The sequence below is a fragment of the Eptatretus burgeri genome, chromosome 5 (assembly GCF_056783735.1).
Source record: "Eptatretus burgeri isolate ZD-2024b chromosome 5, Ebu_testis_v1, whole genome shotgun sequence".
NCBI classification, from domain to species: Eukaryota; Metazoa; Chordata; class Myxini; order Myxiniformes; family Myxinidae; genus Eptatretus; species Eptatretus burgeri.
The window spans coordinates 14,391,516-14,404,758 of NC_140965.1; the positions used below are offsets into that span (position 1 = coordinate 14,391,516).

A 13,243-nucleotide genomic window follows, 5' to 3' on the forward strand; every position below is an offset into this window, starting at 1 on the left:
ACATCTCTCTCTCTCTCTCTCTCTCTACATCTCTCTCTCTCTCTCTCTACATCTCTCTCTCTCTCTCTCTCTCTCTCTCTCTCACATCTCTCTCTCTCACATCTCTCTCTCTCTCTCTCTCTCTCTACATCTCTCTCTCTCTCTCTCTCTCTCTCTCTCTCTCTACATCTCTCTCTCTCTCTCTCTCTCTCTCTCTCTCTCTCTCTCTCACATCTCTCTCTCTCTCTCTCTCTCTCTCTCTCTCTCTCTACATACATCTCTCTCTCTCTCTCTCTATACATCTGTCTCTCTCTCTCTCTCTCTCTACATAGCATCTCTCTCTCTCTCTCTCTCTCTCTCTACCTCTCTCTCTCTCTCTCTCTCTCTCTCTCTACATCTCTCTCTCTCTCTCTCTCTCTCTACATCTCTCTCTCTCTCTCTCTCTCTCTCTACATCTCTCTCTCTCTCTCTCTCTCTCTACATCTGTCTCTCTCTCTCTCTCTCTACATCTGTCTTCTCTCCTTCTCTCTCTACATCTGTCTCTCTCTACATCTGTCTCTCTCTCTTACACATCTGTCTCTCTCTCTCTCTCTACATCTGTCTCTCTCTCTCTCTCTCTCTCTACATCTGTCTCTCTCTCTCTCTCTCTCTCTCTCTCTACATCTGTCTCTCTCTCTCTCTCTCTCTACATCTGTCTCTCTCTCTCTCTCTCTACATCTGTCTCTCTCTCTCTCTCTCTCTCTCTCCCTCTCTCTCTCTCTCTCTCTCTCTCTCTCTCTCTCTCTCTCTGTCTCTCTCTCTACATATCTGTCTCTCTCTCTCTCTCTCTCTCTCTCTCTCTCTCTCTCTCTCTCTCTCTCTCTCTCTCTCTCTCTCTCTACATCTGTCTCTCTATACATATGACTCTCTCTCTCTCTCTCTCTACATCTGTCTCTCTCTCTCTCTCACTCTCTCTCTCTCTCTCTCTACATCTGTCTCTCTCTCTCTCTCTCCTCCCCCTCTCTCTCTCTCTCTCTCTACATCTGTCTCTCTCTCTCTCTCTCTCTCTCTACATCTGTCTCTCTCTCTCTCTCTACATCTGTCTCTCTCTCTCTCCCTATCTCTCTCTCTCTCTCTCCCTATCTCTCTCTCTCTCTCTCCCTATCTCTCTCCCTATCTCTCCCTATCTCTCTCTCTCTCTCTCTCTCTCTCTACATCTGTCTCTCTCTCTCTCCCTCTCTCTCTCTCTCTCTCTCTCTCTCTATCTCTCTCTCTCTCTACCTCTCTCTCTCTCTATCTCTCTCTCTCTCTATCTCTCTCTCTCTTTACATCTGTCTCTCTCTCTCTCTCTGTCTCTCTCTCTCTCTCTGTGTCTCTCTCTCTACATCTGTCTCTCTCTCTCTCTCTCTCTCTCTCTCTCTCTCTCTCTCTCTGGTGATCTGTCTCTCTCTCTCTCTCTCTCTCTCTCTCTCTCTCTCTCTCTCTCTCTCTCTACATCTGTCTCTCTCTCTCTCTCTCTCTCTCTCCCTTTCTCTCTCTACATCTGTCTCTCTCTCTCTCTCTCTCTCTCTCTCTCTCTCTCTCTCTCTCTACATCTGTCTCTCTCTCTCTCTCTCTCTCTCTCTCTCTCTCTCTCTACATCTGTCTCTCTCTCTCTCTCTCTCTCTCTCTCTCTACATCTGTCTCTCTCTCTCTCTCTCTCTCTCTCTCTCTCTCTCTCTCTCTCTCTCTCTACATCTGTCTCTGTCTCTGTCTCTGTCTCTCTCACCTCTTACCAAGCCTTCACGGGCATCTTCCTCGAGCTGATTGTCCTGGCTTGTGATCTGCACTTGTACACAGGGACCTTTAAAACATATCTTTCGCCTTGGATGTCCAGAGCAAGCTACTGGGATTACTTGCTCTGCAAATCTTCTTTGTTCTGAAACAGGGAGTCATGTAAATTGTCATCTCAGAATGGATGACCATTTTGAAAGTCAAAATGTCTGTGTTTACTGCATTTAGGCAAGCCAGAACCAAACATGGGTCTCAACTAGGATCTGAATAGTCCAGTCTTATCTCTCTTCTCCAAATCCATGCTGTGGTTTATCAGTTCATTCTTCAGACTGTTCCCTCAATAGTCTCATCCTTTCAGAATACGGATGAACAGTGAGTGAGTGCTGGCAATGCTGATCGATGATGGTCCTATCAGTCTGACTCCAGTTTCACTCCCTAATAGTAATAATGCCATAAACCACATGTGTGCTGAAATATTTAGAAGGGTGTTTCTTATTAAGGAGGAGTCGTATCTATTTTGGATAACTTTTAAACTATTGTGTTCACATTGAAATGGATTAAATACTGTACTTGAGAATGAGATCACAATTCCATTTTCGTAATTGGTGAGTCCAAGTGCAGCTTTTCTTGATGTGAGGTCAAATGGATTATGATATAGCAGGAAATGTCATTTACTCCATCAAAGTGGATTTATAATTGAGATGCAAAAGAAGAGTTAAACTGATTACTGTATTGTGAATCTTCTTGTATTATAATATTCTTCTGTTTGTTACTTGGTGAAATTTTTTTTGCCAAGTATGTTGGTCTGTATCATTTGTCTGTCTGTCTGTTTGTTTGTTTGTCTATTTGTCGCACAATTTTTGGCTGTAGTTTTTAAGCAATCGTTCTGAAATTTTCTGTGTGTTGTTGATCGGCCAAGGACAGCAACGCTTAATTTTGGTGACGATCCGAATCCGGATCCGGATCTGAGAATTTTTAAACTGATTCTTCACGATTGAGAGATATAGGACCAAAAACGATATATAGCTCGATATCTCAAAAAGTTGTGGACGAGTTATGAAAAAACAAGGTGGATGAGTTGGTGAGGTGACAAGAACAAGCCCATTCGATTTTGGTTAAGGTCCCGGATTCAGATCTGACCTATCAATGGGATACAAAATGTAAACTGTTCAGCCTGGTGGAGGTGTGTGTTATACCGAGTGCCGTTCCATTTCGCCAAGTGTCACTCTATGAGTGACTTTTCATCTGTTTGTTTCTGTCTGTCTATCAGACAATTTTTTTCTTAAACGCCTCGACCAGTACCATAAAACCCATTTCATTATGAAGGTCTTTGTAGAAGGAGTTCCAGTTGTATATTATTTCATTATAAATGATGTTGTATGTGTTTTTATGCCTCAGCTGACGAAGTCACTGGAGGCATTATGTTTTCGGGTTGTACGTCCGTCCATACGTACGTCCGTCCAAGCTAATTTTCTTGTTTTTACCCCTCAGCCCGAATTGGGCTGAAAAAGGGGTTTTATCATCACAGGCGTTGTCCTGGCGTCTGTCAACTTTTGGTTTCCGTCAATTTCGAGGAGAACCCCTTGTCCGATTAAACCCATTTTTGCAGGGAATGTTGAGGTTGAGTAGAGGAAGCTTCCTTTCGAAAATGGGCGTGCTGCGATTTTCAGTGTGGCCACCACGGCAGTCGTCTTGAAATTGGTTTTCGTCAATTTCGAGAACGGCTTGGCTTGTCCGATTAAATGCATTTTTTGCAGTGTGTGTGTTGGAGTTGAGTAGAGGAAGGTTCCTTTCGAAAATGGGCGCGCTGCGATTTTCACTCGCCACCACGGTAGCCATCTTGAAGTCTGATTGATTGATTTTCGATATGATGTCCAACGTGCTCTAACTGACTGCATCATCGTGATATCACTGCTTCCTTTTACAATGCATGGGCTGAGGGGTTACGCCCGCTTTGCGGAGCTATTTTTTTTCTCTGCAATCACTTATCCAATTGACACCAAATTTTTACCATCGGTGTGACTACTCATGTAGAATGTTTTAATGATAATACTGATGTCATCGGTCACGTGGTGTGGCAGCCATGTTGGAAAAAAGGAAAAACTTTGGGCCTCTGTATCTCCGAAACCGCTCTTTGGAAAAAAATTAAACTTGGTACATCAAGTACTCACCATGAGGGGAAAAAAGTGATTTTTTTTTCTTTGATGATGTCATGATTGTCGTAGATGTCTCCGTTATGATGTCATAATTGCATACGTCGAACTCTTTATCCAATCAGTATGAAAATTTTTAAGGGTCATCTTGGGCTAAATTATATTGGGGGGGGGGGGTTTGATGACTTCATCGGTCATTTTTTTTTCTAACATAAAAACCTTCAAAAATCTTCTTGTTCGAAACGGCTGAAGAGGTCAAAACAAAACTTTACAGGTATGATTGATTGCCTATCCATGAGAAACAAAAAGTTCTCCACCTGTGATGTCATAGGTCACGGTTTGGCAGCTATGATTTTTTTTTGAAGAATAAACCTTTAAAAATCGTCTTCTTCAGAATGGCTTGACAGATCGAGGTGAAACGTCACCCACATGTTCCCCAAGCCTTGGGGATTCCTGGGTCTTCACAAATAATTAATAGGTCAGATGGTCTGGCAGCCATATTGGATTGAACAAAAATCTTTTTAAAACATTTTCTCTTGAACCGCTTCATCAATCGACGTGAAACTTCACAATTATGATCTAGTAGTCATGGTGAATACATGTTTTAAATTTCAGCATGATCGGACATCATGTTAGACACCCGAGCCAGAATTATTTAATATTTTGAATCTGGGTTCAGGGATTTAAATCAAACTTGGTACAAGTATGTATGATATTGTTGCGAATTCGCACCCGTCGGCGTGCGATCGGCCGCTCGACTCGAATTGCGGCCGCCTCGCCCACCGGAGCGGACAATTCTGTCGTGACCCTCTCGGAACAACGCCAGGAGCTAGTCACGGGTGGGGGTTTAACCCCACCACGACCATGCCAATTGCCCACCTGCACAGGATAGGGTTGCTCGCCAAATTCGATCTACCTAAGTACCTGCGCGGATGGTCGACCGGGCGATCGTACCTCGCCGCAGGCCGACTCTGGACAAGAACCGCTTAAGCGGTCCATTCCGTGCTATCGGGATAACCGAGCGGAGTTATCGTCGGCCTCGACGGTTCCGATTAATTATCGGGCGTATTAAGCCCACGACGAAGCCTTTACGTGAAGCAGGATGGAGGGTCAATAAAGAAAAGATGAAACGAAACGGGAAAACAGTTCACACAATGCACATTTATTACGCGACACACGGAAAGCACACATATACAGCCAAACAGTCAAAATGCACCTGTAGCAGTTACAACAAGAGAAACTGACGCAGAGTTACTACCGACTACGCGTACACACGGCAACACTTATACAGTTCTACTTTACAGATGGCGCCAACACACATTTACTCAAAAGCAAAGGAAAGAAGCCACCCTCATAGACAAGGGGCAGATGGGCCTGTAGGCCAATATGTGCGCGGGACCTGAAGGAGCGGCCAAGTCCGCGAGACCGGGTGGGTCCTACCCGCGTCCTCGTGACACGTTGGCGGACGAGCCGCAGATGTGGCCGCGTGGCTGTGCCCCGACTCCGTGCTCCTTGGCGGGTTTCGTTGGCACGACGTTTGGAGTGGGGTAGGAACGGGGCCCCCTTTGTTGCACTATCTCAGCGCGGGGGAAAAGGGGGAATTGTTGATGCCCTGGGGGAGGGGGAATGACTGGCTGGCTTGGGTCCCGCGACGAGCGATCTCCCACCGCGACCCCGTCGCCGACCGCCGTCCTTCTCACCTCGGACCCGAGCTCCTTGGCCTCTTCCCACAACTCTCCTCAGCCGACTGCAGACCCAACTCAATGCTTTCGCCACCCGACTCCACTCTCTGCCACACTCTGCTGCTGCCACACTCTTCTCTCCAACCAAAAACTGACTTCCACCAAAACTGACTCTGCCACGATTCGCCTGGTGCTCGCTGTTTTATAGGCTGGCAGGAGAAACAATATGCAAATTTCCGGATCAGAATGACCTCGGGGGCGGAGCCACACTCACCAATTGGACGGAGGAAAAGTGGGCGTGAACCTTCCCTGATCCTAGAATTTGCATATATGGATTTCACACAGACACGCCTGGAGGCGGGGCCAAGCCGCTCCGCGCTTGCTGATTGGACGGATCAGAAGTGGGCGTGTAGCATTCTTGATCCGAATTCTCCCTCGGAAAGGCCGCTATTTGCACTCGCGGCTCAGTGCGTATCTTGAACGAGCCCAAGACAGCCCAACGCTCAGTGTTCACAGGTGGTGCGGGAATGGCCGTAGAAGGAGAGAGGTGAGGGTGGTGGAGGGTTTTTGGTGGTGGTTTGATGGTTATGGCGGTTGAGACGTGGTTTGTTCAAAATAAAGATAGAACAGAAAAACGGCTATCTTAAAGGGTCGCAGCCCGAATGAATCACATTTATTCCCTCTAAACAACGGGTTTGGGCTAACTACACATGTACTTGCAGAGATATCTCACCTACGGGACCTGAATGGTGGTTTGCGAATTTCCTCAACCGCAACAATATAATAATGTGGGCAGAGGCATATCTGGTGACATCGTGATGTCGAAGAGTGCCCTTCTATTTATTTTTTTTCATCATTTAGTTTACTTAACTGCTGTTTTTACTTAAGGTTTTCAACAACGGGAAGAAAGGGGGAAGAGATTGTGGATTTAACATTCTATCCTTATTTACTTTCTCAACGAATGGGAACAGGAACAATGCAGGCATGTTTTAATCGTTCAGGTATTCCACTTCATGCTCCTGTCGTCTTAGACTATTATTTGTGTGAAATTAAATTCCCATGTTTCATGCTAATTTGAAAAGGATATGATGCACCCTTTTTATGCCGACGCCGACGCCGTTACTGGAAGCATTGTGTTTCCAGGTTGTCCATGCACCCGTCCATCCGTCTTCGTGCATCGGTCCGTGATATGTTTTTGTTACCACGATAACTTAAGAATGGCTGAATGGATTTAAGTCAAAATTGATACAAGTATGTATAATGATGCAAAGATTAACTGATTAGATAATGGGGTCAAGAGGTCAAAGGTCAGAGGTCCTATGAGGTAAAAATTCTGTTACAGCGCTAACTTATAAACAGGTGATGGCATGTTGAGCAAACTTGGTAGAAGTATATGTTATGATGCAAAGATAAACTGATTCTATTTTAGCATCAAGAGGTCAAAGGTCATGTCAGGTGAAAATGTGGTACTTGAGAACAGCTGAATGGATTTCAATCAAACTTGGTTCAAGTATGTATAATGATGTAAAAATGTGGGTGGAGGTATATCGGTCAACGTCGCAATGTCGAAGAGTGCCCTTCTATTTTTTTTTTTTTTTTAATTTGATGACAAAAGCTCAAATGGTAAAAAGTTATGGCTTGGACAGACACTGAAGCTTAAATGCTAAATAAATAAAGAAACACACGGAAACGATTACAAAACACGGCCATGTCATGCTGCACAGCGGACGGGCCAATAAGGGCTATTTGTACTTGCTGTGACTTTGCCTTTTGACACTTTAATCCAATTATTCATTATTATTCTTTTCGAAATTCATGTAATAAAGTTGGTTGAAAATTTAATGACAAAAGCTCAAATGATTAAAAAAAATTATGGCCTCGACACACACACACACACACACACACACACACACACACACACACACACACACACACACACACACACACACACACACACACACACACACACACACACACACACACACACACACACACACACACACACACACACACACACTCGTCTCCCACTGCGAGGAGGACGGCCTAATAAAATACATCAATCATTGGGGAATTCTCCTGTCCATAATTCTGGGGAAATTAACCTGTCCTTACAAAATGATTCTTCCCTCATGATGCTAAATGTGCCCAAGGGATGAATCTTAATGCCATGATCATAGTTCCGAGTTTACAATACCTATTTGTGCTCTCTTCACCGATCTCATTTCTGTTGGCAGGGCTCCAGAGATCATCCTGGGGCTGCCTTACTGTGAAGCCATTGACATGTGGTCACTAGGCTGTGTCGTCGCTGAGCTATACCTTGGCTGGCCCCTCTATCCCGGAGCTCTGGAGTATGATCAGGTAAAGCTCTAATGTTGAACAGCAGTTTTTTTTTCAACTTTTGAGAAAATCCATTGTTTATCTTTTCCATCGACACGAGTCTTCACAGCAATGAGTATTCTGCAGGAAACACTATATGTAGTCTGGCAGCCAAATGGGATTTTAGGGGTATTCCTGGAAGTAGAGTATATACAATGTTTTTTGATTGATTTGGGTCACTGAGAACATAAATATTAACAATCCGCTTGATGACACACCCTGTCACCGTTGGGCATTTTTTCTAATTTGCATAAAACCAATATTGCCGCCAATGTTCTATTGAATATACTATAATTAAGATATCTCGGCTTCTAGAAGGGATTTTAAAACAATCTAAAATGTTTTAACGGGGCTTGAAGACATTAGGAACCCAATGGAATAACTTTTTGTTATGATTTGACAACTCCTTCATTTGCATAAATCCAAGATGGCCGCCGTCAAACCTCTCGGGAGACCGGTTTTATGTCACCACGTTCTGGATACAATTTTGGATACATTTTAAATGATTTGTTTTAGTGTTTTGAAAAAAGAGGTCCCATATAATACATCTTATATTACAATTTAAATATATTAGCTTCATTTGCATATTCCAATATGGCCATTGTCAATCTGTTAACATTTTGCTGTACTTTTTGTGCTGTATCACGTGATTGGGTTTTCGTACATCATGACTCGCCCGCTAGGGGTGGCTGCAATGTACATCAGGATGCGCAATAAAGCGGAGTTACTGCTGACGCTCTTGCTTCCCATGTTCCGCTGCACGTCGGACATCACAGTGGCTGACGAGGATGGTTGATCGACGAGTCACGGCACACGGACGGGTGCCCGTTTTCGTCGGAGACGACTTCGGATTGTTTTCGGAACAATTGGGATGCTATTTCCACGCGAATGATGTGGTCGACGAGAGCAATCAGAATTCGATCTTGCTCGACTCGCTGTCGGCGGAGCATTATCGGCTGCTGAGTGATTTGGTGGCGCCGGACAAGCCCCGTGATGACGGGCTGTCGTTTCGGGACATTGTGCAGAAGATGAAAGCGCACGTGGCGCCGGAGAAGTCATTACAGCTCGCTCGATACCAGTTCGATTGCCTCTCGAGAGGTACAGGGGAGCACGTCGCTGATTTCGTGGTGCGAGTGAAGCATTCTTCCGTGGCATGCAGGTTTACGGCAGAGGAGCGTCCAGCTCGGCTCAGAGATCGTTTTATTGCTGGTTTACAAGACACGAAGATGGTTTCGGCGATTTTATGGCTGAAGGGTGAAGCCATTACATTCGACTCGGCGGTCAGCACTGCCACAGCGGTCGAGCAGACTCGTGGAGATGTTCGGGCCATCACCGGCCACAGCGTGCCGGATGGCCCGGAGACCCGCGCGGGGTCGCGAGCGGCCCGGGACGCATGCACGACCTTCGGTGCGGGCCAGACGTCGCCGCGCGGCCGCACGAGCGGCGAGGTGACCCCGCGGACGTGTTTGGGATGCGGAGGTCGACACCTGCGCCGTGTGTGCCCGTATAAAAACACCGTGTGTTTACATTGTCACAAGGTGGGTCATCTGAAGCGTGTGTGCCGTGGGGCGTCTGCCACCGTTAAGGTCATGGATGGCGATTTGCGAGGCGACCTCAGCGACCCGGGGCGGAACGAGCAACCGTTGATGGGCCTGTTTTCAATTGGCCCTGCGGCGGCACGCCCGATGACGGTGGAAATCGAAGTGAACAAAACGCCGATTACGTTCCAGGTGGATACGGGCGCAGCAGTGTCAATCATAGGCGAACAGACCGCGTGTAGACTCAACGGCCTGAAGCTTATCAGGTCCGACCTCAAACTGTTCACGTACACCCGTGAGAAGATAACGCCAGTAGGGATGGCAGACGTGTCTGTGCGGTATCAAGGCCAGGTCGCCACGCTTCGGGTGTACATCGTGCGGGGGAGGGGACCGTCTCTCCTCGGCCGAGACTGGCTGGCCCGCATCAGGCTAGACTGGGCCGCCGTTCACCTTGTGCAACCTGTGTCAAGCCGTATGGGAGGATCAGTTGGAGAAGGTTCTTTAAAGACATTAAGGTTTGTTTTGCGACGACCTTGGGAAACTCTAGGGCGTGCAGGCAAAGCTCTTCCTGAAGGAGGGGGTGGTGCCTCGTTTTTGTAAACCACGACCGGTGCCGTATGCCCTGCGGGACAAGGTCAAGGGTGAACTGGATAGGCTGGAGGCCTGTGGAGTGATCGAACGGGTGTCATACTCAGATTGGGCCACCCCGGTTGTCACGGTGCTGAAACGGAATGGAGCATGCCACCGCCTCGCGACAGGACGCAGCTGCGCTCGTTCATTGGTATGGCCCAGTATTACCAAAGGTTCGTGCGCGGGCTCAGCTCACAGCTTGCGCCGTTAATGCGGTTGCTCAGGAAGGACGAGCGCTGGGCCTGGGGGCCTGCACACCAGGCGTCGTTCGACCGTGTCGAGCGGCTGCTCACAGAGGATACGGTCATCGTGCACTACGAGCCTGCGCATCCGCTCTTATTGGCATGCGACAGCTCGGCATATGGCATCGGGGCAGTGCTCTCCCACAGGATGGACGATGGTTCCGAGCGGCCTGTTTGTTTTGCATCCCGGACCCTGTCCGCGTCAGAGCGGGAATATGCTCAGATCGAGCGCGAGGCTCTCAGCCTCGTCTGGGGCGTGCGGAGGTTGTTTCATCAATACCTGCTGGGGCGGCATTTCACTTTGCAGACGGATCACAAACCGCTGCAATTCTTCCTGAGACCCGAACGCGGGGTGCCGGTGATAGCGGCCGCACGGATACAGCGGTGGTGTCTGTTTCTTGCTGGTTACGATTACGATATTCAGTTCCGGAGCACCGAGAAGCATGTTGACTGTGACGGGCTCTCACGCTTGCCGTACGCGGAGGGCCCAGCTGTGCCTGAGTCGGCCGACCGGGTCAATGTGTTCGCACTTGGCCAGGTCCAAAGCGGGCCGATCACGGCCAAACAGGTCGCGGTGGAATTGGCTCATGATCCAGTGCTCGCCCGTGTCGTCCAGGCGATTTATACGGGGAATTGGAGCGATCTACCTTCAACACCGGCATTTCAGCCTTTCACGTCACGCGCTTCGGAGCTGTCGTTGGTCCAACGGTGCGTTATGTGGGGAATGAGGGCGGTGATTCCCCCGAAGTTCAGACAGCGGTGTTTGGAAGAGCTGCATGTCAGTCACCTTGGCATCGTGAAGACCAAGAATCTTGCTCGTAGCCTGTTGTGGTGGCCGGGGTTGGACAAAGACATTGGGCAGTTGGTTAAACGTTGCACCACGTGTCAAACAGATGCTGATAACCCGCGTCGAGCCTCGGGGCTATGGCCGACCCCAGGTAGGGCCTGGCAGAGGGTCCATGTGGATTTTGCGGGGCCGGTTAATGGCAAAATGTTTTTGATTGTGATTGATGCATTCTCTAAATGTCCGGAGGTTATAGTAATGCAGCATACATCAGCAAACATTACAGTAGAAAAGCTGCGGACGGTCTTTGCTAATAAAGGATTGCCTGAGATCCTGGTCTCTGATAACGGTCCGCAGTTCGTTGCAGGTGTATTTGATGAGTTTATGCGTCAAAATGGTATTCGGCATTTAAGGTCCGCACCGTACCATCCTGCGACGAATGGGGAGGTTGAGTCGTTTGTTAAGATGTTGAAGCGGGCTTTGCGCAGGGGGGGGGGGGTGTTGCACCTGTGCAGACGGTGGTCGATGTCTTTTTGCTCCAATACAGGAACGCGGTTCATTCTGTCATGGGTGATTCTCCTGCTATTCGTCTCTATGGACGGGCATTGCGGTCCAGGCTGGATTTGCTGCGACCTGGAGGGTCGGTGAGTGGGGCGGTGTGGCGCCCGACACTGCTGCGGGGTTTTGATGTGGGACAGCGGGTAATGGTGCGCGATTATTTTCACGGTTCCAAATGGGTGCCGGCTGTGGTCTCTGTGGTACTGGGGCCGGCGAATTGCATGGTGCGGACTGATAGTGGGGAGGTGTGGAGGCAGCACGTGGACCAAATGCATGATCGCTGTTCAGCATCGCCCCCCCCAGTGCCGAGCGATGTGGGACCCCCACCTGTAATGTCGCCGTGGCCAGACGGATCGCCAGGGCCGGTCGTGCCGACGCCCGCGGGCTCGCCAGGGCCGGTCGTGCCGACGCCCGAGGACGTCGGGCAGGCTGGTCGGCCGGGGGCGATTGTTATTGCGGATGGTGCAAGTCCGGCGAGGGTGTCACCTCGACCGAGCCGGGAGGCGTCTGAGCCTGAGCCGTCTGGCGTGGCTGCCCGCCCGAAGCGGGTCAGGATGCGGCCGCGGTACTTGGAGGATTTTGAATGGTGATTGGGTTCGGTTGGTCATGTTATGATTGTCCTTTCATCGTTTGACTTGTCGTTTTACGAGGGGAGGAGTGTGCTGTATCACGTGATTGGGTTTTCGTATATCATGACTCGCCAGCTAGGGGTGGCTGCAATGTACATCAGGACGCGCAATAAAGCAGAGTTACTGCTGACGCTCTTGCTTCCCATGTTCCGCTGCACCTCGGACATCACACTTTTGAATGACATGCTTGATTGATCTAAATGGTGCCAATATCATTGAACACCTTCAATATAATATTAGTAGTTTGTCATTGACGTATACGTTCGAATATATTTAAGCTGACGACACCAGGGTCATAAATTAAACTAATTTCAGATATCCATTAAAAAGAATAAAGTGATTGAAAAGTCATAATGTTCTAGTAGTGTTTGCTGAGCAAGCCATGGCACATAAAGAAATCGTTCACATTTCTTCTCCTTTAACTACTGCGATATTAGAGTTTATAGTACATGACATTGTACACAGTTATCAACATGATGTTCCTCTCATTTGTCTGTGTTGACATTAATACCTTTATGACTAATTGTCATCGTCGTCATCTGCATCGGAGGCTACATCACATTTAGTCAGTTCGTTATGACAGTCCTCAGCATGACATCCGCAAAATACAGTGCACGGTAGTTTACCGCTCACACATCCACATCTTCCTGATTTGCAAGGTCTTTCACTTTCACAAGAGCAGCGCATCAGTTTCAGAATCTCTTGTGGAGTAAGGGACACATCTTCATGTCTCGATTGAGGAAACATAGTCTTGGAACTGTCGTCACGAACGTATCCATGTTCTGTTGGATCTAGTGAGGGAGGGTCGAGATCCAAAGCGTGTTTCCACACAGCTGCCTGCAGGTGTGCCCGTTTGACATTTTCCAGAAATGCTTCTGTTGTGGGAGGTAGAGACTTCAGCTTTGGTATGGCTGTGATGC

The 13,243-nt window shown here is 48.1% G+C and overlaps 1 protein-coding gene across 1 annotated transcript in view; it reads left to right on the plus strand.

Annotated features, from left to right (window-relative positions):
• The window catches only part of LOC147025887 (uncharacterized), a 138,188-nt gene that overhangs the window by 72,005 nt on the left and 52,940 nt on the right, over window positions 1-13,243 (plus strand). Inside the window, exon 4 of the mRNA XM_085883612.1 lies at window positions 7,801-7,924. Within this exon, the coding sequence (XP_085739738.1) occupies window positions 7,801-7,924 (124 nt within the window). The remainder of the gene's footprint in view (window positions 1-7,800; window positions 7,925-13,243) is intronic.